Raw genomic sequence first — 26276 nt, 5'->3', positions numbered from 1 at the left:
AACTTATATTTACATAACACCTTATGAAAGATTCATAATTATACAGGGCTTTGGAAAGACCACACCTAGAATATAGTGTATGGTTTTGACCTCTGTACCTAAGCAAAAATATACCTGTTTTACTGAAGATACAATGAAGGTTTACATAATTAATTCCTGGGATGAGGTGTCTGTCCTATGAGAAGGGATTGAGTGGAAATTTGATGAATATGATGTAATCTCATTGAAATATATGACGTTCATAAGAGGCCTTGACAAGAGAAGATGCTGAGAGGCTGTCCCCCACTACACTGCATCCACACACTGATATCTGATAGGGAGGCAACAGCCTAATGGTATGATCACTGGACTGTTAATCCAGAGACCCAGGTAATGTTCTGGGGACTCGGGTTTGAATCACACTATGGCAGATGGTGGAATTTGAGTTTGATACAAATCTGAAATTAAGAGTCTAACAATGAACATTAATCCATTGCCAATTGTCAGGAAAAAGACATCTGGATCACTAATGTCCTTTAGGGAAGTAACCTGCCATCCTTACATACTCTGACTGACATGTGATTCCAGACCCACAGCAATGTGCTTGACTCTTAATTGCCCTCTGAGTAATTACGGATAGACAATAAACTAGCCTAGCCAGTGATGCCCTTGTCCTGTGAATGAATAAAGAAAACAAAATGCTGAACACTTTAGCATTAATAGTTATAGACTAAGGATAAAAAGTCAGCTACTTAAGATGGAGTTGAGGAGAAATTGCTTCATTAGTTATTTGAATTCTTTGTCAATTAGTATATTTAAAGATTGTTAGATTTTTGAGTACTCGGAGAATCTGGGGATAAATAATAGGGCAGGAAAGTAGAATTGATGCAGAAGTTAATTCATGATCGGAGTGAATAATGTGACAGATTCAAGGGCTGTATAACCTCATACAACTCCTATTCCCGTTGTTTTATGTTAATAGTTTATAATTTTGTTTTAAATAAGTTGAGCCATTTTCTTCCTGGTGATCAACTATGTATTCATCACAGAATAAATTTTATGGCTTTAACAATAGAGCTTTTTTCCACTTAAGTTGTGATGGTTTTCCCTTCAGCTTTGAATATAAATATAATGTTCATCAAAGCTATTTACCCTGGTAGCTGTGTAATATTTTGTTTTCTTCCCAAGGCGGCTGTCTTCTGGCATGGAACAGAATCCAGAGCAATTTTTTGGAACAAGAATTGATGAGTCTTCACTAATTGAAGGAGTAAGCAACCAAGTACTTCTGACATTAGCTGTCACCATTACAATGTTGGGTGGTTTAGCAACATTCCTGTATAGGTGAGATAATACCCTTCCAAAGCAATTTTAAATTTAGAGTTTGTTGAACATAATTTTATTCAATTTTTGAACTGTTCATCACCATATTTTAGAAATATTAAGCCACATCTACAATACAGTATATTAAACTGCCAGTGACCATTACTTATTCTATTAGTGCTCTCAACTTGTTGAGCATGATTATTTTGCGTAAGAAAAGCCTCTTACTGACTTCAGAGAGATAATGGAACAGGCTGAGAAAAATAACATGAATATTTTTCACTGTTTGTGAAGCAAAGTTGCCAGATGATCAAATTGTGCAATTACAGAGTAACAAGCTTTCAAATATACTTTCTATTTATAGATTTAATCTTTTCTGAACTTGGCTCAACTTCCACTCGCCTTTGCTCAGCACTCTCAGCACTCGCCCCTCCTCCCTCCAGTCTTTGCATTTTTCTATCCAACATGTTGGACCTGCCTGTATCAGAAACACCTCTTGATGGAGGAGATTATAGGGCAGAATGGAAGCTAATGTTAAAACTTAGACACAGTGAATTTTCTGATATCGGATTAGGAGAGTCAAGAAACACTTAATCCTGTGCTGAATACGAAGCTCAGAGGATTTACCTTGAGCCTATGAAATTGGGGTACACTTTCACTTTCAATGTGCCATGCCACAATGGTTATCTATTGACTTCACCATTGGCTGTATGCTGCAGCTGTAAGAGTAGCCTACAATCAGAGTAGGACAGTGGCAAATGCTAATAATTAGCTACTGAAAGTAAGATACAGGCTATTGATTTAAACAATGCAAGGAATGTGGGAAAATGTTGTTAAAATTTGTCAATTAGGGAGAGAAGCAGCTATCCTTACCTGGTCTGGATTACATGTGATTCCAGACCAACAGCAATGTGGTTGACTCTTAACTGCCCTCTGGGATGAGCAATAAATGCTGGCCGAGTAAGTGATGCCCTCATCTGTCAGTGAATTTAAAAAAAAGGATCTGTGCTATTTTACTGCTTTTGTGGTGTTATCAACAATGTGATAGGGAAATTGTTAAGAAAAGAGCGTGACTTGCAAGAACTGTAATGCACATTTTTAAAAAGATGGAGAGTCTGAATGAGCAGTTTAAAGTTATCAGAAGTGTAAAAGTATCTAGTAGAAATAAAGATCAAGGGTAACAGTGATATTATGACTGTAGTGTGGTTCTAAACTTTAAATTCAGAGACCAAGAATCCAATCCTATAATGGCATATTTTGAAATTTGACTTAATTAAACCTTGTCATTTATGGATTGGCACAATTGAACAATGGTTCTGAACGATCATAAATAGACAACTGGGTCACTCTGAGCTCCCTGCTACCTTTATCTGGTCTAGACCATTTTTGACTCCAGTTGGTGATTCTTAATTTCCACAGAATAAATGCAACCTTGCCAGCTTTTTCTGTTTCACTTTTTTTAACAGTCATCATGAAAGCAATATGCTGGATTAATCACAACCAAAACCAGTGTGATTAAAAATGTTATTTGCAGAGCAAAAAAAAGCAGGAGAAAATCAGAAGATTAGCAGTAGAATGATATGAATTAGATGTATGTAAAAATGTATAAACATTACAACTCAGTGACAAGGTGGCTTAATTAATCAACGTAAGGATCTACTATTATTCTATCCCAGTACTCCTAGTCATATGTATCCTCTTTTGTTTATTTTCCTTTATCCTCCTGTTGAATCTAATCTCGAATATTGGCATAATTTTCACTCAATTATTTATTCTGGACCATTCATATAAACAGGTTTCTCTTGTCTCTGTTCCACACTTCTTGCATATGATCTTGTGCTATGGCCCTTTGACTTAGATTATATCATTCTGGAAATAGTCTGCTTCTTTATGCCATTTTCAATTTTTAAAAAATTGTAAGCACTTTTAATGTTAAATACTTCAATAGACATGTCTATCTTCCTAATGACAAACAACATCCAGTTTTTCAAGCCTTCGAATCTTTTAGAATGTGTTTAATGGCTGTACAAGAGACAGGAAAAAATAATAAATTAAATTTTTTTAAATGAACTTGCAACAGACAAATACCAGGGACAATGGTACAGAAAGAATGAAAAGCTGTGGGAAAATATGAGCAGTTGGCTTCAGAAGTTGAAGTGGGATAAAATGAAAGAACCTTTCAACAATCTGCTTTTTCCATACATGAATGTGTACAGATGTAGAATTTTTACAGACTGAGATAGATAGATTTTAAGAAAATTGGTTTTCTTGTATTTATATTTTTGATTATTTTGTCTATTCAGAGAATAATGGAAGATTGTGTACTTTAAGTATTTCTACTGTATGACTGAAATTTTTATACAATAAATTGAAAATAATTTCAAACCTTAAAGCGATCCTGACAATGTTGCTATAAAATTGTAATGATTATATTAGTATCTTATGAAAGAATGATTTGATTCCTGTATATGAATGTGATTGCTTGGCTGGATGTGTTTGGGTAGCTGGCCCTGTGACTGAAAGCTCAGCTATACATCTTGAAGATACAGGAATTGGGACTTGCTTGTGAGATTCATATGTGTGAGCCAAAATAAAGATGGAGATAAATTTTTAGCAAGTACCAAAACTATTTCAACTCCATCTTCAAATTAAAACATTTCTTGAAGCCAGATTCAAAATTCATCTAAATCCTAACTTTTGCAAAGGTTTATGGAAGTGACATTAATCTTTTGGAACATGTAAAATCTATTATGCAATTTAAAGTTCAACTAATTTTATTAAATTCTGTTATAGTAGAACTGAGCACCAGAACATTCATCCTGAGAACCAAGAACGTGTGAGGGAGCTTCGGCAACACCTCCAAGCTGAGGCTTTAAGTTATCAGGTGAGAGTTTCATAATTCACTAAGAATTTCAAAGTATAATTTGATATAGTTTGACATCTCTAAAATGCAGAAAATGCCAAATAAGTAAAATCAAAACTTAGCACCCAACATGACTTACAAAGTGTAGGCACATAGTACACTTTTGGGGGTTATTGCATTTTTGGAGGTGTTGTTCATACAAAATAAGCTGTGGTCAAGTCTGTCCTGCAGTTCTGGTCTCCTTCCTATTGGAAGGATGTCCTGAAACTTGAAAGAGTTTAGAAAAGACTTACAAGGATGTTGCCAGGTTTGGAGGATTTGGGCTATAGGGAAAGGTTGAATAGGCTGGGACTGTTTTCCCTGGAGCATTAGAGACTGAGGGGTGACCTTCTAGAGTTCTATAAAATCATGAGGGGCATGGATAGGATAAATAGACAAAGGCTCTTCCCTGGGGTGGGGGACTTCAGAATTAGAGGGCGTGAGTTTATGGTGAGCGGGGAAAGATATAAAAGAGACCTAAGGGGCAACTTTCTCATGCAGAGGGTGGTATGTGAATGGAATGAGCTGCCAGAGGAAGTAGTGAAGGCTAGTACATTTGCAACATTTAAAAGGCATCTGGATGGGTATAATAATAGGAAGGGTTTAGATGGAAATGAGCTAGGAAATGAGCTGGCAAATGGGACTAGACTGGGTTGGGGTATCTGTTCGGCATGGACCGAAGGGTCTGTTTCCTTGCTGTACATCTCTATGACTTTATATGGAAGCAAAGAATTTAATATGTGAAGAGTGCAAAGTTTACACAACATTTTGTGTTCAACTGTAACCCCCACAAACTGAGTGACTTATTATTCAACCATTTGCAGTTTATGACATATTTCTGCCCACAAATTGGCTGCTGAATTTTACCTACAGCACAGTGACTAAACGTTTTCATTAGTTTTGTGGCAATTTGACACAGCCCAGGAATGTGAAAGACAGTACATTAATCCCATCACCTCTGGCTAAATTGGTAACCCCTGAGTCAGAAGGCTGTAGTTTCAAGTCCATTCCAGAAGCAAAGATATTGTGTAGTGCTGCCACTAGAAATAACTTACTCAAGATGAATAAAAATATAGGCAATAATTCTGATACAGTATTGTTGGAGATGCCAGCTTTCAGATGAGGCCTTAAACTATGGTCCTGTCCACTGTGATGCAAAAATATGGCAATATTTTGAAGAACGGGGAGGTTAGCCCAATTGTTCTGACCAATGCATTTTTTTTCCAGAATCAACCTGATGATGATAGATTATTATCACATCATCTATTTGTGAAAGCTTGCTATGTGCCAGCTGGCTGCCACCTTTCCTGTATAACAGCAGTGATTACATTGCACAAATTATTCCGATGGTTGTGCAGCACTTTGAAATATTCTGAGTTTCTGAAAAATACCTAAAAATATAAGTATATTTCTTTTTATGCATTACAATTTCTTCCAGTTTTCCTGGGGTTTTTTTGGGTAGTAATTTTTATCAATCTGATCTTGCTCTCAGGTAGGTTTACAACACAGATCATGAGATCATGTGAACTGATGGAGGTGATCTGCTGGAGGTCTCACACATACCATTGACCACTGCCACCCTTCCTACCCCCTTCACAATCATAACTCTTTCCAGCTTATGGTCCCAGTCACAACTCCCACCAGAAATTTAACTTATAGAATGTAACTCCATACCAATTTACTGCCTTAATTTGGAGAGCTTAGTCTAACATCTACTTGTTGCACGGCAGTTCACCTGAATTTTGAATGAAACTTCAGCGTCAAAGTCATTGAGACTTCTTCACCATCAGTACCCTTCCAGTACCAGTACCCTTCCACTGACACCCTCCTTCGACTGACTGAACAACTTCTCTTTCCAATCCTCCCACTTCCTCCAAACCAAAGGTGTAGCCATGGGCACCTGCATGAGCCCCAGCTATGCCTGCCTCTTCATAGGATATGTGGAACAGTCCATCTTCCGCAGCTACACTGGCACCACCCCCCACCTTTTCCTCCGCTACATCGATGACTGTATCGGCGCTGCCTTGTGCTCCCACGAGGAGGTTGAACAGTTCATCCACTTTACCAACACCTTCCACCCTGACCTCAAATTTACCTGGACCGTCTCAGACTCCTCCCTCCCCTTCCTAGACCTTTACATTTCTATCGCGGTCAACCGAATCAACGTGGACATTTACTATAAACCGACCGGCTCCCACAGCTACCTAGACTACACCTCCTCCCATCCTACCCCCTGTAAAAATGCCATCCAATATTCCCAATTCCTTCGTCTCCGTCGTATCTGCTCCCAGGAGGACCAGTTCCAAAACCGTACAACCCAGATGGCCTCCTTCTTCAAAGACCGCAATTTCCCCCCAGACGTGGTCGACGATGCCCTCCACCGCATCTCCTCCACTTCCCGCTCCTCCGCCCTTGAGCCCCACCCCTCCAACCGCCACCAGGACAGAACCCCACTGGTCCTCACCTACCACCCCACCAACCTCCATGAACAGCGTATCATCTGCCGTCATTTCCACCACCTCCAAACGGACCCCACCACCAGGGATATATTTCCCTCCCCTCCCCTATCAGCGTTCCGAAAAGACCACTCCCTCCGTGACTCCCTCGTCAGGTCCACACCCCTCACCAACCCAACCTCTACTCCTAGCACCTTCCCCTGCAACCACAAGAAATGCAAAACCTGCGCCCACACCTCCCCCCTTACTTCCCTCCAAGGCCCCAAGGGATACTTCCATATCCGCCACAAATTCACCTGCACCTCCACACACATCATTTATTGCATCTGCTGCATCTGATGTGGCCTCCTCTATATTGGGGAGACAGGCCACCTACTTGCGGAACGTTTCAGAGAACACCTCTGGGACACCCGGACCAACCAACCCAACCACCCTGTAGCTCAACACTTCAACTCCCCCTCCCACTCCACCAAGGACATGCAGGTCCTTGGACTCCTCCATCGCCAGACCATAGCAACACGAGGTTGGAGGAATAGCGCCTCATCTTCCGCCTAGGAACCCTCCAACCACAAGGGATGAACTCAGATTTCTCCAGTTTCCTCATTTCCCTTCCCCCCCCCCCCCAACCTTGTCTCAGTCAAATCCCTCGAACTCAGCACCGCCTCCTTCTTCCTGACCTCTCCGCCCCCACCCCACTCCGGCCTATCACCCTCACCTTGACCTCTTTCCACCTATCGCATTTCCAACACCCCTTCCCCTAAGTCCCTCCTCCCTACCTTTTATCTTAGCCTGCTGGACACACTTTCCTCATTCCTGAAGAAGGGCTTATGCCCGAAACGTTGATTCTTCTGTTCCTTGGATGCTGCCTGACCTGCTGCGCTTTTCCAGCATCAGAAAGGACAGCCAATCAGTATACCCATTTGATACAATGCTCAAATCTACTGCAGCATGCCAAGCCTGATTCTAGAAACATGGGTTACTTAGTAGATTGTTTGATTTTCTTTCTGTTGTTACAGGATGGATTTGAAAGGGATAGGCAGCAATTCTACACAGATATGTCCTGTCCAGTCTGTTTACAGCAAGCTGCATTTCCTGTTGAAACCAACTGTGGTCACCTGTTTTGTGGTATGTCATTATGAAAGTAATTTTTTTTTGTTGACACAGTTCTGCTAAACTCCACATATGTCAAGTAATGAAAATTACTTAGGATATCACTTTTTAAAAAAATATTTGCAGTTATCTTAAATCTAAAAGAAACACATCTGCTTGTCCTGTTCACGATGATCTCATATGTCTAGTTTCCCCCACTGATGTTTTCAGCTTACACTTTCAGTGACTTGCCATGCAAAAAGTGTACAAACTTAAAATTCAGAGAGTCTATAACAAGTGGTAGAAACAACAAATTATGGCCCATTGCAGTATTGATCGTGGCTAAGTTCTCTCCCAGACAAAGTTTCCGTTAAAGCTCTGTACCAAATACAATTTCCAATAACTATCACTGATAAGGGAAGAACTTCCTTTAAAACATTCCCATATCTTAAAACTTTACTACTAATGAATTGTACTTAGGGTGCAGTGATTCTTGTATCATCTGGATAACCCAAGGTGATTGTTAGGCAAATTGAGAGGTAGAAGTGGCAAGGCCATTAGAGACAACTAAATAGCTTTTGTTTCTCTAATTGTCAGTGAGCTCCTGTTCACCATTTAGGTTGCATGTTTCATATTTCAGTCTGTATTATCTTGCATTTTCCACATTGTATTCTAACAGCTTTCCTAAGTCTAGCATCTGTGTTCTTTAGCTTAAACAAAATTGACAGCTATGGATCAATGGTTACTCTTTAGTCTGAACTGCAAGGTTCCAGAGCTTGAGCAAATAAAAGCCAAAGCTGACATTCTAGAGCAGCATTAAGGGAACAGTACAAACTGTTATCTTTCAGACAAGATGTTAAACCAAGGGTGGGTCCATCTGCATTTTCAGATGGATGCAAAAGTTATTATGGTATTATTTCAAGAAGAAAAGGCAATTTATCCCCCGTACTGACCAATATCTATTCTTACCTCAACATCAGAAACAAAATTGTTTTTCAATTCTTTAATATGAACACAGAATCTGCTCATTATCACATCACTAACCACATTCTTAATAAAACTTTGGCAGAATTTATCTTGGCCGACACAACCAAAGCTGAAGATTAACATAATGTTGACTGAGATGTTAGTTTAGGGTTAGACTCCTGCAGTTGACAAATTAATGACTTGGAGTAACCAGTCTGATGGATAGGTCAAAATTCAGAACCAAAAATAGAAAATGTTCAAATAATCAGTAAATCTGCAGAGCCTATAGGGAGAGAGAGACTTGATGTTGCAGATTCTAATGCAAGGCTATCAGAATATTTCTGTCTGCAAAGGTGCTGCCTGACTTGCTGAGTGTTTCCAGCATTTTCTATTTGCATTTCAGATTTCAAAATCCTCAGTAATTTGCTTTCCTAGTTAACTTAGTTCATTGTTGAAGAACTCAACAATTTGATAAAAGGTGTTTTTATTTTATATAATCTCATCCATTGACATGCTGGTTATCCGGACTCTCTTTGGGATAGCCTCCTGGAATGTAAGTTTAGTGACTGTCTATTGGTGTATGTAATATACATTCCATCTTATTTGTCTGGATAGATCCATTGTTCATATTGTTATCTGTAGCTAACAGCTAGTTTAAACTTTGATTCGCTTATTTTCATGAAAGATCTGACGGCTATAAGTGTAGCATTGAAGCATTTGTTTTGATATTTAAAGACATTCTAAACTCTACAGAGAACTTTGATGGATAGAAAGTAATCTCCCAATCAAAGACTTTCGGAATGGTGACACGACTTGAATATAAAATGAGCTAAATATCCGAGTTGATCTTTACAAGAAACTTTGTGATCTACTAATACAAAAGAGACCAAGTCAGACTATTTTGAGAAGCCCAGTTCTCCTCACTTCCTTCTTTAGTGTCAAAGTGTTTCTTTTAATGGTGTGCAAAAGTTCCAGACAATGGTCATCTCCAAAAAGAGACATTCTAACCATCACTCTTTGATGTTCAAAGCCATCAGCATCGTTGCATCCTCCAGTATCAATATCCTGGGGGTTGCCATTGACCAGAAGCTGGACTGGCTTAACCATATAAGAACTGTGGGTTATCAAGAGCAGGTCGGAAGCTAGGAATCTGCAGTAAGTAATTCACCACCTGATTCCTCACAGATTGTAAGCCACCTACAAGGTGAGGTGGAATGCTCTCCCCTTGCCTGCATGAGTGTTATTCCAACACACTCAAGCTTGACACCAAGCAAGACAAAGTAATCTGCTTGATTGGCACATCGACAAACATTCATTCCCTCTACCACCAACATTCAGATGCAGCAATGTGTATTACACACAAGATACACTGCAGAAATTCACTTAGGCTCGGGAAAATCCTCTGATTCAGTACTAGAGAAGGTGCAAAACTTAACCTCCTCTTGGGAAATAAGGCAAGTGACTGTGGTGTCAGTGGGGGAACATTTTGGGGCCAGCAACCATAATTCTGTTAGTTTTAAAATAGTGATAGAAAATCATAGACTAGATCTAAAAGTTAAACTTCTAAATTGGAAGAAGGCTAATTTTGTTGATATTAAACAAGAACTCTCAAAAGTTGATTGGGGATGGATGTTTGCAGGTAAAGGGACGGCTGGAAAATGGGAAGCCTTCAAAATTGAGATAACGAGAGTCCAGAGACAGAATATTCCTGTTAGGGTGAAAGGCAAGGCTGGTAGGTGTAGGGAATGCTGGATTAGATAAATTGAGGTTTTGATTAAGGAAAAGAAGAAAGCATATGTCAGGTATAGACAGCAGAGATCGAGTGAATCCTTAGAAGAGTATGAAGGCAGGAGGAGTGTACTTAAGAGGGAAATCTGGAGGGCAAAAAGGGACATGAGATAGATTTGGCAAATAGAGTTAAGGAGAATTCAAAAGAATTTTATAAAAACATTTAGGGACAAAAAGGTAAGTAGGGAGAGAATATGACCCCTCAAAGATCAATTTGGCACCCTATCTGTGGAAGTGCAGGAGATGGGAGAGATAATAAATGAGTATTTTGCATCTGTATTTCTTATGGAGAAGGACATGGAACATATAGAATGTGGGGAAATAGTTGGTGACATCTTGAAAAATTACAAGGGAGGACGTGCTGGGTGGCTTAAACTGCATAAATATGGATAAATCCCCGGGAACTGATTAGGTATACCCTAGAATTCTGGGTAGCTAGGGAAGTGATTGCTGGGCCCCCTTGCTGAGATATCTGAATTATCAATAGTCACAGGCATGGTGCCAGAGACTGGAGGTTGGCTAACATGGTGCCACTATTCAAGAAAGGTGGTAAGGAAAAGCCAGGGAACTATACACCGATGAGACTGATATTAGTGGTGGGCAAGTTGTTGAACAGTATCCTGAGGGACAGGATTTATATGGATTTGGATAGGCAAGGACTGATTTGAGGTAGTCAACATAACTTTGTGAATGGAAATCATGTCTCACTAACTTAAGTTGTTTTGAAGAAGTAATGAAGAAGATTGAGGAGGGCAGATCAGTGGTCGTGATCTATATGGACTTCAGTAAGGCGTTCGGCAAGGTTCCTCATGATAGGCCGGTTAGCAAGGTTAGATCACATGGAATACAAGGAGAACTAGCCTTTTGGATACGGAACTCGCTTGAAAGTAGAAGACAGAGGGTGGTGATGGAAGGTTGCTTTTCAGACTGGAGTCCTGTGACGGTGGTGTGCGACAAGGATCGGTGCTGGGTCCAATGCTTTTCATCATTTCTATAATTGATCTGAATGTGTATGTAGGAGGTATAGTTTGTAAGTTTGAAGATGACACCAAAGTTGGAGGTAGTGGACAGCGAAGAAAGTTACCTCAGAGTACAATGGTATCTTGATCAGATGGGCTGCGGAGTGGTAGATGGAGTTTAATTGGATAAATGTGAGGTACTGCATTTTGGAAAGGCAGGGCAGGTCTTACACACTTAATAGTAAGGTCTTGGGGAATGTTGCTGAACAAAGAGACCTTGGAGTGCAGGTTCATCGTTCCTTGAAAGTGGAGTCACAGGTTGACAAGATAATGAAGGAGGAGTTTGGTATGCTTTTCTTTATTGGTCAAAGCATTGAGTATAAGATTGGGAGGTCATGTTACGGCTGTACAGTTCATTGGTTTTGTAATACTGTGTGCAATTCTGTTCTCTTCCTACAGGAAGAATGTTGTGAAATTTGAAAGGGTTCAGAAAAGATTTACAAGGATGTTACCAGGATTGGAGGGTTTGAGCTATAGGGAGAGGTTGAATGGGCTGGAGCTGTTTTCCGGGAAGCGTCAAAGGTTGAGGGATGACCTTATGGATGTTTATAAAATCATGAGGGGCATGGATAGAGCAAATAGACAAGGTATTTTCTCTAAGGTGAGGGCATAGGTTGGGGTGAGAGGGGGAAGATTTAAAAGGGATCTAACAGGCAACTGTTTTAAACAAAGGGTAGTGAATATATGAAATGAGTTGCCAGAGGAAGGGTGGAGGTTGGTAAAATTACAACATTTGAACAGCATCTGGATGGGTATATGAATAGAAAGGGTTTAGAGGGATATGGGCCAAGTGCTGGCAAATGGGACTAGATTGATTCAGGATATCTGGTTGGCATGGACAAGCTGGACCGAAGGGTCTGTTTCCGTGCTGTACATCTATATGACTCCTTAGACTGCACCTTCCAAATCCACGACCACTAGCACCTAGAAAAACCAGAGCAGTAGATAGATGGGAACACATAATCTGCAAGTTTTTCTCCAAGCCACTCACCCTCCAGACTTGAAAATATATCACTATCACTTCAGTGTGGCTGAGTCAAAATCCTGGAACTCCCTCCCAAACCCAACTGACACCAAATGGTCTGCAGCAGTTCAAGAAGGCAGCTCACCAGCACCTTCTGGAAGACAGTTAGAGATAGGCAATAAATACTGACCCAACTAGTGATGTCCACATCCTATGAGTGAATTACATGAAAAAAATTGCACAGGGTTAGAAAATTCACAGTACAATATGCAAATCAAAATTGGATAAAGTTTACTTGATAAGTTGAATGAAAATGGTGAGTTTTACCTTAGTAAAACAAGGAAGACTTGTGCTTGTATTATACCTTCATTGGCTCAGCATTCCAAAATGTTTTCCAACCAAAGGATACCTTTTGTAATGATGATTAACACAACAACCAATTTGTACATTGCAATGTTCTCCAAACAGCATTGAAATGATAACCAAATGCAAATGATTGAGGGACAGTTATGGTCAGGGCAACAGGAAATCCATCCTTGATGTCCAATTGCTGAAGTCTTGTGTTCAGCAGAGAGGGAAAATTAGTCTGCAGTTTTAATCTCACCTTAAAGACTGGCTTGTATGTGATACATTATCAAGAGCTTGTTAATGCCTAGCTTCAGGATTTCATTAAAAGTAGTCTGACCTTCTTTGAATGTTTCCAGGTGTGCTAATTATGCTGATCATGAGTTAGTTTATCTTTTCCATGGTCCTTGAGATTTCGGAGTGTGCTGTTTCTATCATTTTAAAGATTTAAAGATAGGTGGAGATTCTCTTGATACTGAGGTGTGTTTGCTTCATGAGTTTTCTACTCCAGCAATGCTGAAAAAACACTTCGATAAAATTTTAAGCTTAGTAGGATAAGTCACTCTGTACCTTTGTCTTAGTTCGCAAATTTGATGTATCAGCCTTGCCATTCTTTAGGTGTTTGGCTGACATGCAAAGATCAAAACATGACCTGAAGGTGCACTTTGTCTTAACCTAGTCTAGGACACTAACACGTAATATTAAAATAGATTTTATTTGGAGACTTTAACCAAATTTATATCGGAAATACCTGAATGCTGTAGGAAACTGGGTTATCAACAGGAACTTAGGCTCCTTCATGACCAAATATATTAAAAGTAGTACAGATCTTTAAAAGTTATTGACCCACATATCATGCAGAAATTGAAGTTCTGACCTCTTTAGGGGAACATCAACCAGAGAATGATCAAGTCCAATATTCTCTGGCATTTACAAATATAGAAAACCAGGAGCCTAGGATATAATTTTATCTGGCTAACTCAAGGGGATAATGGGTGTTAAGGAGATGATTGAACTGGTTTGTTTAACTCATTGCTGTGCAGGAAATGTTCAATATTTTTAAAACCATAAAGCTGTGCACAGAGGATACATGTTTCATTTCGATTGGGAAGCATAATCAAATTCCATAATCCAAAAATCATTCAAAATGAATCCGGGAAAAAAAAGTGATATAAAGAACGAAATTAACTGAACACAAATTCTGCAGCGTTAGAGTAAGATTTTTAGGATAAAAATCAGAGCATTCATTTAAATAAGAATCTGGAAATTACTTCAGCAAACATTTTATTAACCAGTACCTATGAGACCAGGAGTGGGCCAGTTGATCAAACATTCTGGATAATCAAAAGGTACACATCACTGCAGTAAACCCTGACCAAGTGATTCTTCAAGATATCAACATCCCTCAAAAAAAATTGAAAACATCAACACATCTCCTAAAGTCAATGTAAAAATACACAGTAAGAAATAGAAAAATAATGCAGGGGGTATACAACTTTCATGTAGATTAACCTTTTTAAAAATAAGCTGAGATTTTGTATCCAGTCATACCAAAACACATGGAAGTAAGTCACCTTTTCAATCAGGGGAAATGCATTGGAGAAATCAAAATACTTAGCAAATATTTCAATTTTTTTTTAAATTGTGCCATCTTTGTGTGTAATTCTACCCATCATTTAAAACTCACTCAATCTCTTACCAGCTGTTGTAATTCTGTCTGATCTCTTGCTTCTTAATCACACAAGAAACACTGACAAAGCAATTGTTACATTCTTCTGACAAACAGGTTAATGGCTTTTATTTAACAGTCCCAACCTAATTTAACTAAATTAATAAATATTTTAGTTTGAAGAACAATTATATTTCAATTCTAAGTACAAGTTATAAATAAACTTACCTTTTTATTTCCATGCTGATAACATTCTATTTAAAGGAAAACCAAATGTTAATTTTGAAATATGAAGAACACCAACATTGTACAGTAGATGCAGTCTTTTCCAGATTTTGTTATTGTAAAGGAAGAGTAAGCATTCGGGATATAAATAACTATAACAAAAAAGACTGCACTATAGTTCAACAGAGATCCATTGACTATAAAATGGTTCAGGATATCCTGAAAATGTGAAGAGCATATCAATGCACTTCTTATGCATTGGTAGTTGACTCTGCTTTAAGGCTTGAATTTAAGTTAACAACATTGAACTACAGATCTAGTAGCTGAGAGAGAAAAGCATTCTTAAAATTAATATGGATTATATTTTTGTGCTAAGTTTGTTACCCCAAACTGGGGGTGGGGTTTAAAAAGTATATAATTATCTGCGACAATACCTTTTCTTTTCCCCCTTAGGTTCCTGTATTGTTGCATATTGGACTTATGGCACGTGGTTGGGAGCAGTTAATTGTCCCATCTGCAGACAAATGGTAAGACAAATAAAGTCAGTTAATTATGTTAAAGGATACAAAATTGATTAGAAATGGCCTAATGTGCTAAAAATAGAAATATGACCATAAGACATCGGAGAAGGGATATTTTCATTCAGCCCATTGAGTCATCTTTGCCATTCAGTAAGATAAGACCATAAGACATATGGAGCAGAAATTAGGCCATCTCTGTTTTAAATATACTCAATGACCTGGCCTCCACAGCCTTCTGTGGCAATGAATTCCACAGATTCCCCATTCTCTGGCTAAAGAAGTTTCTCCTTATCTCCATTTTAAAGGCTCTTTCCTTTGCTCTAAGGCTGTGCCCTTGGGTCCTTGTCTCTCCTGCCATCGGAAACATTATCCCAACATCCACTTTGTCTAGGCCGTTCAGTATTCTGTAAGTTTCAATCAGGAGCCCCCACATTCTTCTTAACTCCATTGAGCATTGTCCCAGAGTCCTCAAACGTTCCTCATATGTTAAGCCTTTCATTGCTAGGATCATAATCACGAACCTCCTCTGGACCCGCTCCAGGGCCAGTACAGCTTTCCTGAGGTATGGGGCCCAAAATTACTGTTAAAATTCTAAATGTGGTCTGACCAGAGCCTTATAAAGCCTCAAAAGTACATCCCTGATCATGTTTGATTTGATAATCTTCAACTCTATTTTCCTTTCTTTTACCCATAACCTTTGAATCCCGTACTATTTAATAAATCTGTCCACTTCAGCAAAATGTTGCCACAATCCTTTCTTTTCCGAGATTCTTGCAAGCAAAATTTTTACTGTCATAATTTCTGTGACTACAATTGTAATAAAGCATTAACTGATGGAAACATGTATATTTAATAATGAAATGGTCATGTGGTTTATCCACAATAAACATTTTTTTCTTGTTGGAACTGATGTTAATTGTATGGTGTGCCAACCCTGACAACGAAGGCAATTACCAATATTGTAAGTATTTAAGCCAGGGAAGGTAATTGGCTTAACAGTCAAATGGGGAGGAAATCCGGGGTGAATCTTTAGAAAGAGATTAGCCTGGAAAGGACAGTGACAGTGGTGGCGAAGAAACTATAGAGACAATCAAATCTAGGAGGTCCTTGCTCATGGTCTTAAAGGTGAGGGTAATAAAAAGGAGAACATAGATCGCCCTCACTCGCCAAAATAATCCTCAAGTAATAATAAGTTTGCAGATGACACTGAAATTGGAGGTGTAGTTGATGGCAAAGAAGGTTAATTCAGTGCAATGAGATCTTGATCAGATGGGCCAATAGATCGAGGAGTGGCAGATGGAATTTAATTTAGATAAATGTGAGATTCCTGCATTTTGGAAAGGCAAATCAGGGCAGGGCTTATACACTTGATGGAAAGGTCATGAGGAGTGTTGCTGAACAAAGACACCATGGAGTGTAGCTTCATAGTTCCTTGAAAATGGAGTCACAAGTGGATAGGATAATGAAGAAGGCATTTGGTATACTTTTCTTTATTGGTCAGACCACTGAATATAGGAATTGGGAGGTCATATTGCACCTGTACAGGATATTGGTTAGGCCACATTTGAAAGAATGTGTGCAGTTCTGGCCTCCCTCTTATAGGAAAGATGTTATGAAATTTGAAAGGGTTCTGCAACAGATTTATAAGGATGTTGCTAGGGTTGTTTGGTTTGACTTGCTGGTTTCCCTGGAATGTCAAAGGCTGAGGGGTAACCTTATAGAAGTTTCTAAAATCATGAGGGGCATGAATAAATTAAATAGACAAGGTCTTTTCCCTAGGCTGGGGGAGTCCAGAACTAGAGGGCATAGGTTTAAGGTGAGAGGGGAAAGACTTAAGAGGGACTTAAAAGGGGCAATTTTTTCACACACAGTGGTGCATATATGGCATAAGCTGCCACAGGAAGTGGCGGAAGCTCATACAGTTATAACATTTAAAAGGCATCTGGTTTCGGTATATGAATAGGAAGGGTTTAGAGGGATATGGGCCAAGTGCTGATAATGGACGAGTTGGACTGAAGGGTGTGGTTTTCTGCTGGACATCTCGATGACTCTAATGGCAGCATTTGGTTGAGGAGATGAAAACACACTAGAGTTCAATGTGGCTAAGCTAGATCTGCTGATGAACCAGAGCACCCGGAGGAAACCCACGCAGACACAGGGAGAATGTGCAAACTCCACACAGAGTGTCGCCTAAGGCGGGAATTGAACCCGGGTCTCCGGCGCTGTGAGGCAGCAATGTTGTTAAGGAAGAGCTTTGTTCCTGGGGCAGAATTAGTGAGGTGAGTTGGTATCACTCCATTCCTCTTGATCTTTGGTATCTTGCACATCCATCACAGGTTTGAACCCAGCATAGGCAAAAGTGTTTGGTGGTTGTGGCTTCATCATCTTCTGTGCTTTTTTTTAAAATCATGAACGTAACTTCCAAAATGGACCTAAGAGATCAGTAGCCTCAAAAGTGAGTTTTCAGTTTCCTAATCACCATTGATACATTTTGTCCACTTTGCTGATGTGTGCCTCAAAAATGCTTCATGTCATCCTATGGACTTGTATATGAATAGATGTATTAGCAACAGAAGTTGGCATTTTGGCCCTCCAAGCCTGCCTTGCCATTCAGTATAGTCATTGGTGGTTTCTGTTTGTGTTCTGAATTTCACATTCTATCTACCCCCAATAATCTTTGATTCTTTTGCCTAAGTCAATTTATTAACCTCTAAGATGGGTAGTGTCTTTACATTTGCAAATCAACATGGGTTCATCAACTTTCCAGTAGTAAGAAGCAGCAACTTTTCAGTGCTACCCATGTTGGTGTAGGCCAGAGCAGTGACTCATTCCTTGCTTCACTTTTCACAATTTCACATTTTATCTTTAAATATCAAAGAGCAATCTGGATAAAGACAGATGAAACAATCCTGTTTCATCAGTGTTAAAAATTTCTCCTGGTCATACTTATCTTGGACTTGGGTGAGACCATTCTGCAGCCAAGCTTCTGTCGTTGCTGCTGTAACCCTTTTGCTTACTGTGTGGAAGATGATGCCGTGCCTGGATATTAAATCATTCTAGCCATCAAATGCTGTAGATGGACTCCTTGTACCCCAGGATTTATGCTGGGGGCTGTCTTTGCCTGTAGGAATAGACTGGAGATGGGAATGTTTTCTGCTCAAGCTGACTTTGGAGAAGCTCTGTTAATATAGCCAATGTCAGAATAGGCAGCCATTCTCATCCTGTTCCTTATTCCAAGTTATTTGACTTGTGCTTCAGAACAGTTTTTGAACTCAATGGTGAAATCTTCCATTCCTTCATGATATCCCTTTTTGGCTTTGTATTAGGGTTTTACATTTGCTCCAGAAGCTTCACTTTCTCTGCGGTTGACCATCACTTTTAACCTTGTCTCGTGTATCTCTGAGAGTTCATCTCACCACCTGCCGATGTCCGGGCCCCAAGAGAAAAGTAAATCCTTTGCCAGCTTTTGCATCATGTTTCCATTTGGTGCAGATTGTTTATCATTGCCACCACTAAACTTATTCTATTAGCATTGCAAAATAAAGTATAATATAAAATTGTAATATGTACTCAAGTAGAAGAATACAGTGAAAAGTTTACAATGTTGCCTCACATGGCACCATTTTGGATACTAAGTACCTAGGTACAGAACTTAGCTGCAAACTAGAGAAAACAACGGAAATAAGTTATATTACTTACAGTTATTAATCAAATAAGTTAGAAAAAAATAAGGTATAAAGTTAAAAAGATATGCATTACAGCCTGCAGTAATTCAGGATAGGGGGCTTCCACACATGATCTGGCCAGGCTAGCAAGCTGCTGACCACTGCACCAGTCCCCAGTCTTCTATCCATCCCACTCCGCTTGAGCATCCAGCCTGCTGGCTTTCCCAGCTCCACTCAGGGCCCATCAGCCGTCCCTGCTCTGTTCAGACCTCCAGCCTGCTCCGCTCCATTCCTTCAGCCCACTGTACATCAGGGGAATACACGAGAAAGGGGGAACAAAGGGAAGGAAATGGAAAATAAACAGATGGAGCTGAGAAACTCCAGTTTGAGTGTCCTACTCTACCACCATTTCGACTAAATGAATTTGAAATATAGTAAGACTGATGTGTGATGCTAGTACTGGAAACCTAGGAGACTATTCTGTCCGTCATATTTGTGGAAGAACAATTCAGTTAGTCCTGCTCTACCCGTTCTCTGTATTGCTTCAGCTGCTTATCTAATCACACAATGTTGGTCACATCTTACATCTAATATCTCTTAAACATAAGCCAATCAAGTGACCTGGAAACAAATTGCAACCAACTGACCTTCCATCTCTCCACACTTGACAACTGTCAGCAACATTCTGAACTTTCTAGAGGCATGGATCCAGAGGCCTATCTACAGCTTGACCAAGAGGAGAGTGAAGAGCTCCAAGTTGAAGGAATAATAATGATTGATGAACCTGGACCATCTAAAAAGAAACTCGAAAATGTCCAACTTACACGTAAAATAAATTTCTGTTCACAACTGTAAAAGATAAGAGCATTTGCTTTGTGTGTTTGTTTACAATAGCAACATAAATAGAATCTTAGTCTGAAGGTGTCTTTCAGCAAGTACAGCAGGACCTGAAGGACTGGGAATGCTTCTCACTACAGTTCAATGAATCAACACAACCAACACAGCTCAGCTGATTATTTTTGTGCAGATGATTGTTAAGGACCTAATAACTAAAGAGGATATTTTTTTGCATATATGCCACTGAAAGAGAGAATAAGCGGTGAGGATATCTACAACAAATTCAAAAAGTAAGCTGTTCAAAAGCATTCCAATCAAGAAACTGATTTCCATCACAACTGATGGTATACTAGCTATGCTTGGTGCTAGTGCAGGCTATGTTGTATTTTGCAAAAATGATCCTGATTTTCTATCAATAATCATTAATTACTGTATAGGACACCAGCAAGCTTTAGCAAGTGCAGTTACATTTTCTCATGTAATGAAAGGTATTGTTAAGGTTATAAACTTGACTCGAGCAAGTGTCCTTCAGCAATGCTTATGTAAATCCCTACTCGATGAACTTAATATGGTCTTTGATGAAACAGTCCTCCGTGCTGATCTGAGATGGCTAAGTTCAGGGAGGGTCCTGCAAAGAATTTTAGGTTGAATTCCTAAAGTCATCACTTTCCTTCATTCAAGAAATGAAGTGTGCAGTCACCTACCAGAATGCATGGTTGTTTGACTTTTGGTTTCTTACAGACCGTGTCAAAACTGACCAAGCTGGACTGTGAACAGCAGGGAAAGGACAGTGATTGGATTCAAATTGAAATTGTGTCTGTGGACATCCGAGGTTTTAAAAAAAAATGCTGCAGCATTTCCCAAGTCTGGAGAAAATATGAGAAAAAAGATCAAAGACAAAGAAAAATAGTTCTTCTAAAAATAGAAACTGTCTGCATACCTGAGGAAGTTAGAAAGGAATTAACAAGCAATTTCAGAAATGAATGTTATGCAACAAATTGTCATTTTTGTCTTCATGCCTTCAAGTCGATATTGATGGGTTAGCTGCTAAATTTTATCAGGTGTTTACTTTATATATCTGTGGAAATAATGATAATGCAAAGGCCTGTGCTGAAAATAAGATCAAGGAACAGTGATCTCAGGATTTGTATATAAATATTACGCAAAACCTCCTTGCTCATGTACTCAGTGCTTCTATTAATATTATTCATTATGGTAAATTCAGCTACTCAAAAGGAATGACTGATGAAGGAGTAATTACATTTTTCAATAGTTGGGATACATAATGCGGTTATTCTTATCTGAAAAAACACTAAAGATGGGCCTTGTCATTGTGGAACAAGGAAAATATTAAATAATGCCTGCACGATGATAATCATGCTATTTTCTTTTAATCACACTCATACCAGAAACAGTGCAAATCAAGTCAATTTTTTTTGTTTTTTTCTCTTGTGAACTAGTCAGAACTGCAATGGCAGGCCTTGGAGCTCATAGTGGGCTTTGATTTGAGCTTGGCATAGGTTTAGGGTGAGAGGGAAAAGATATAAAAGAGACCAACGGAGCAACTTTTTCATGCAGAGGGTGGTACATGTATGGAATGAGCCGCCAGAGGAAGTGGTGGAGACTAGTACAATTGCAACATTTAAGAGGCATTTGGATGGGTATATGAATAGGAAGGGTTTGGAGGGATATGGGCCGGGTGCTGGCAGGTGGGACTAGATTAGGTTGGGATATCGGTTGGCATGGACAGGTTGGACCGAAGGGTCTGTTTCCATGCTGTACATCTCTGACTCTATAAGTCATAGTGTCATACAGCATGAAAACAGACCCCTCAGGCCAACCAGTCCATGACGAACATAATTCCAAACTAAATATGTATCTATCCAAATGTCTTTTAAATGTTGTAATTGTACCCACATCCACCACCTTCTGAGAAAGTTCATTCTACGTGCAAACCACCCTCGGTTAAAAAAAAATTGCCTCTTATGTCTTTTGAATTTCTCTCCTCTCACCTTAAAAATGTGCCCAATGGTCTTGAAATTCCCCATTCTAGGGAAAAGACCACTACCATTAGTTTTATCTATACCACTCATTATTTTATAAACTTCTATTCTATCGCCTCCCAACCTCCTATGCTCCAGTGGAAAGTAGTTTCAGCCCTTCTTTAGAACTCAAACTTTCCATACCTGGCAACATTCTGGTAAATCTCTTTGGAACCCTCTCCAGCTTGATAATGTTCTTCCTATTACTGGGCATCCAGAACTGGACCCAGTATTCCAGAAGAAGTCTCACCAAAGTCCTGTACAACCACAGCATAACTTCCCTACTCCTATACTCCAAAGGACTGAGCATTGAAGGCAAGCTTGCCAAGTGCCTTTTTAAACACCCTGTCTATATGTGACACAAATTTCAAAGAGTTATATACCTGCACCCCCAGGTCCCTCTGTTCTACAACAGTACCAAAGCCCTATCATTAATTGTTTAAGTCCTACCCTTGTTCGTTGCACCAAAATGCAATGCCTCACATTTATCCAGATTGAACTCCATCTGCCATTTTTCAGCCTATTGACACATTTGATCAAAATCCCTTTGTAATCTTAGAAAACATTCTTCACTGTCTACACTGCCACCAATTTTGGAGTCATCCACAAAATTACTAACTATCCTTCAATGTTTGCATCCAAATTATTTATGTAAATGACAAACAAAACAGGACCCATAACCGATCCCTGTGGAACACCGGTGGTCACAGGCCTCCAGTCTGAAAAGAAACCCTCCACCATTGATCTCTGTATCTTGCCATTAAGCCAATTATGTATCCATTTGGCAAGCTCACTGTAAATCCCATGTGACCTAACTTTACTCATTAGTCTATCATCTGAAACCTTGTCAAAGGCTTTACCAAAATCCAAATAAATATCTGCGTTGTCAATCTTATTGGTAACTTCCTCAAAAGAAAACTCAATCAAGTTTATTCTTAATCAATTTTTGCCTCTCTAAATCCTATCTTTTATAATCACCTCCAACAATTTACACACAAATGAAGTCAGACTCGCAGGTTAATAGTTCCCCTGTTTCTCCTTACAACTTTTCTTAAACGAAGATACATTAACCACCCTACAGTCATCCAGCACCTCAACTGCAGTTATGGATGATGCAAATACTTCTGCAAGGAATCTCGTAACTTTCTTCTATGCAACAATGTTTTTGGGATATATTAGATCAGGTCCAGGAGATTTATCCACCTATATATTCTCTAAGACTTCCTGAACTTTCTCTTCTGTACTATGAACTGTTTTTAAAACATCGGAGTTTATTTCTCTGCATTCTCTGGACTTCATTTCTTTTTCCACAGTAAAAACTGAAGCGGAATATTCACTTAGTATCTCTTCCATCTCCTGGAGTTCAACACAAAGACAACTTCTTGATCTTTGAGGCTCTATCCTTTCTGTCGTTACCTTCTTGCTCGTAATATAACTGTCGAATCTTTTTGGATTATCCTTAAACTTATCTGCCATTGCTATCTCATATCCCCTCTTTGCCTTCCTGACCTGTTTAAAGAATGTCCCTACACTCTTAATATTGATTAAGAGATTCAATTGAACCAAGTCATCTATATCTAAAATAAGATTCTCTTTTATTCTTGACTAGAACCTCAATATCTTTATTCACTATTGTTCCTTAATCTTACCAGATTTACCCTTCACTTTAATAGGAACAAAATGCCTCTGAACATCACATTCTTGAATGCTTCCCACTTGTCAGTCATCCTTTCAACTGCAAACCGTCTATCCAATCAACTTTTGAAAGTTCTTGTCTATACCATTAAAATTTGCCTTACTCCAATTAAAAGCTTTAACTTTTATGGAAGGTTATCCTTTTCCATAACCATTTTGAAACAAATAGAATTATGTTTGTTTGACCCAGTGTTGCCCTACTTTTACTTCAGTCACCTGCCCTGTCTTATTGTCCATAGGAAGACCTAATTTTGCTCTTTCTCTAGTAGAAGCATCCACATGTTGATAAAGAAAATTTTCTAAAGCACATTTGACAAATTCTTCACTCTGCAAACTTTTAACACTATGGTAGTCCCAGTCAATGTTTGGAAAATTGAAATTCCCCATTATTACATTGTTATGTTTACATGTATCTGAGATCTCGCTACATACATATTTGTTTCTCAATTTCCCCCTTACCATTGGGGGGCCTATTGTGCAATCCCTTCAAAGTGATCTTTCCTCTCTGACCAGTGGTTCTACTTTAATACGCATTTTGTTAATGCAAGTTCACTGTAACACAATTGACGAATTAGGGACACAGTTTTGAAAGCACGAACTTTTAAAGGGTGTATTGGTTGTAACGTGATTCTCGCCCCATTAGTTTAAATAGTGCTGCTATTACATGATTTTCTTGCAACACGGGATTGCATGACAATGGAACTACCGTGTTATATCAGAATAGACTGTATTCGTAATTTCTACCCATAAATTTTCACTAGACAATTGTCTAGAAATATCTTCCTTAATTATAGCAGTAATATATTCCTTAATCAAAAATGCCACCACACCACCTCCATTCTCACCTCCTTTTCTATCCTTCCTATAGCGTCTAAAACCCGGAACATTGAGCTACCTGTCTTGTCCATCTCTCAGTCAGGTTTCTGTAATGCCTATTACATCCCAATCCCATGTTCTTCAACTTGCCCTGAGTTCATCTGCTTTACCTGCAAGATCCTCTGCATCGAAATAAATGCAATTTAGTTCTTCAGAGTTACAACATACTCTAACTTTCTCTTGTTTTCTTTTCTAATTGACATGCTCTCCTCCCATGCAGAACCTCCCCCATCAATTTTTCTATTTATACTGCTACGTCCCCATCAATCTTTCTATTTACACTTAGAATTCCTCCACTCCCCCTCTCTATCAGCATAAAGTCGCCCTAAATGGAATGAGCAAATCTCCCTGCAAAGGTATTGGTCTCTTTCTAGTTTAGATTAGATCCATCCTTTTTGAGCAGGTCTTTTCTATCCCAAAAGATATTCCAATTGTCCAAAAACCTGAATAATACACCAGCTCTTCAGCCGTTAACTTATCACTTTTATCCTTTTATTCTTTCCCTCATTTGAGTTCGACATTAGGAGTAAACCAGAAATTACTATTTTTAAGATTCCTTTTTTAAATGTTCTACCTAACTGCCTAAATTCACTGTATACTTCTTTAATTTTTTTTCCCCTGAAAATGTTATTTTTACAATAATTACTGGCTTCTCAATCTCACCTTTGACAATAGGCTTGATATGTTGTTACAACATGGGGTAAACCCTCCTGCTTAATTTAAACCAGATACACGGAAAAGATTTATTCCATGCCGTAATCTGTGAAAATTCGAGAGGCCAAGAACTATTTAAAGTAAAACTTAACAAGTTTATTTCTTAAAGTATAACAAAGCACAATTAACTAACAACTATTTACAACTTCTTTCTCTAACCTATCTTTTACTTTCCCTTCTACAATACTACTCCGATAAAACAATTGGTGAAAATTTACCAAAATTCAAATTTTCTAAAACCCAGCCAGATTTCGTATCTTCCTTTGTCTTTTCTTCTTCTTAGGGATTTCTATTTCATAGGTTACTGATCGATAAAGGTACCTTTAAGAGAGCTATTCTACAGGCAGTCTGCAGATACTGGTGGCTTGGCAGTTATTCCTCAACTTCAATTTTCCCCGGTCTTATACCCCCAAAGCATCGGATTGTGTCATTGGCTTTTAATATTGTCAATATACTAAATTCAAACTTGATTTGAGTTTGGTATTTTTTGTGGTATAATTTAATCTGATTGGCCTAATTCAAATTTGTTTCGTCATCTCCAGGCAACCAATTAATCGAGGTGTTTGACCACATGTTACATTATATCTTGTTCAGCACACTTGGTGCTGTGTCAGGTAATTCTGCTAGCTTTTAACTCTCTTAATGGTACGGTACACCCACATCTTCATAACAATGTATAAAGACTTCCTTAATCCTAGCACCAGGAAAACAACAAACCATCCTAGATTAACGCTTCCTCCCACAGAATCTCCTATCTATTGCCTTGTCAAGAGAGTCTCTAATAACAAGAATTCTGCTAAATCTTGTCAAATGTTGCCTAACATAAGAATCATTCCAAGTGTCCAATAACTAACTGCACCTCATTTTCCTCCGAGAGATTATCCCCTTCTATAGTTGCAAAAACTGAAAATCTATTTGATAAGAGGAATAGCCACCAGACACTTTTGAACTACCTTCTTCCTTTTCCCGACAGTCATCCATCTATCTAACTGAGCCTGCAGTGTAATAACTTTTCTATATCAACTAACCATCTCACTCTATATTTCATATATGTCCTTAATAGTACTAAACCTAAAAAAAAAGATGTTTCCATAACATTTCATAAATAAAATAAGCTGTCTTCATTACCTGCTGAAAAAATATTAAAAAAGAAAAAATTTAAAATTTGTTCATCAGACCTATAAAAATTAAATAAAATCAACCA

At 38.8% G+C, this 26276-nt stretch overlaps 1 protein-coding gene across 7 annotated transcripts in view; it reads left to right on the top strand.

Moving 5' to 3' along the window:
• Positions 1–26276, top strand: part of LOC140485645 (E3 ubiquitin-protein ligase RNF170-like) — a 46934-nt gene that overhangs the window by 10111 nt on the left and 10547 nt on the right. For 2 of the 7 annotated variants that reach the window (XM_072584006.1, XM_072584005.1), the window contains exons 2-5: positions 1168–1246; positions 4093–4183; positions 7674–7782; positions 15176–15249. In XM_072584006.1, the coding sequence (XP_072440107.1) occupies positions 7713–7782; positions 15176–15249 (144 nt within the window). In that variant the 5' untranslated portion in view covers positions 1168–1246; positions 4093–4183; positions 7674–7712. Of the gene's footprint in view, positions 1–1165; positions 1321–4092; positions 4184–7673; positions 7783–15175; positions 15250–26276 lie in introns of those variants that run through there. The other 5 variants (XM_072584002.1, XM_072584003.1, XM_072584004.1 and 2 more) reach the window with 4 other exon arrangements.

Source organism: Chiloscyllium punctatum, chromosome 14, assembly GCF_047496795.1.
Source record: "Chiloscyllium punctatum isolate Juve2018m chromosome 14, sChiPun1.3, whole genome shotgun sequence".
Lineage (NCBI taxonomy): Eukaryota > Metazoa > Chordata > Chondrichthyes > Orectolobiformes > Hemiscylliidae > Chiloscyllium > Chiloscyllium punctatum.
Note: the sequence above shows the minus strand (reverse complement) of the source record. Positions and strands in the feature narration are given on the sequence as shown.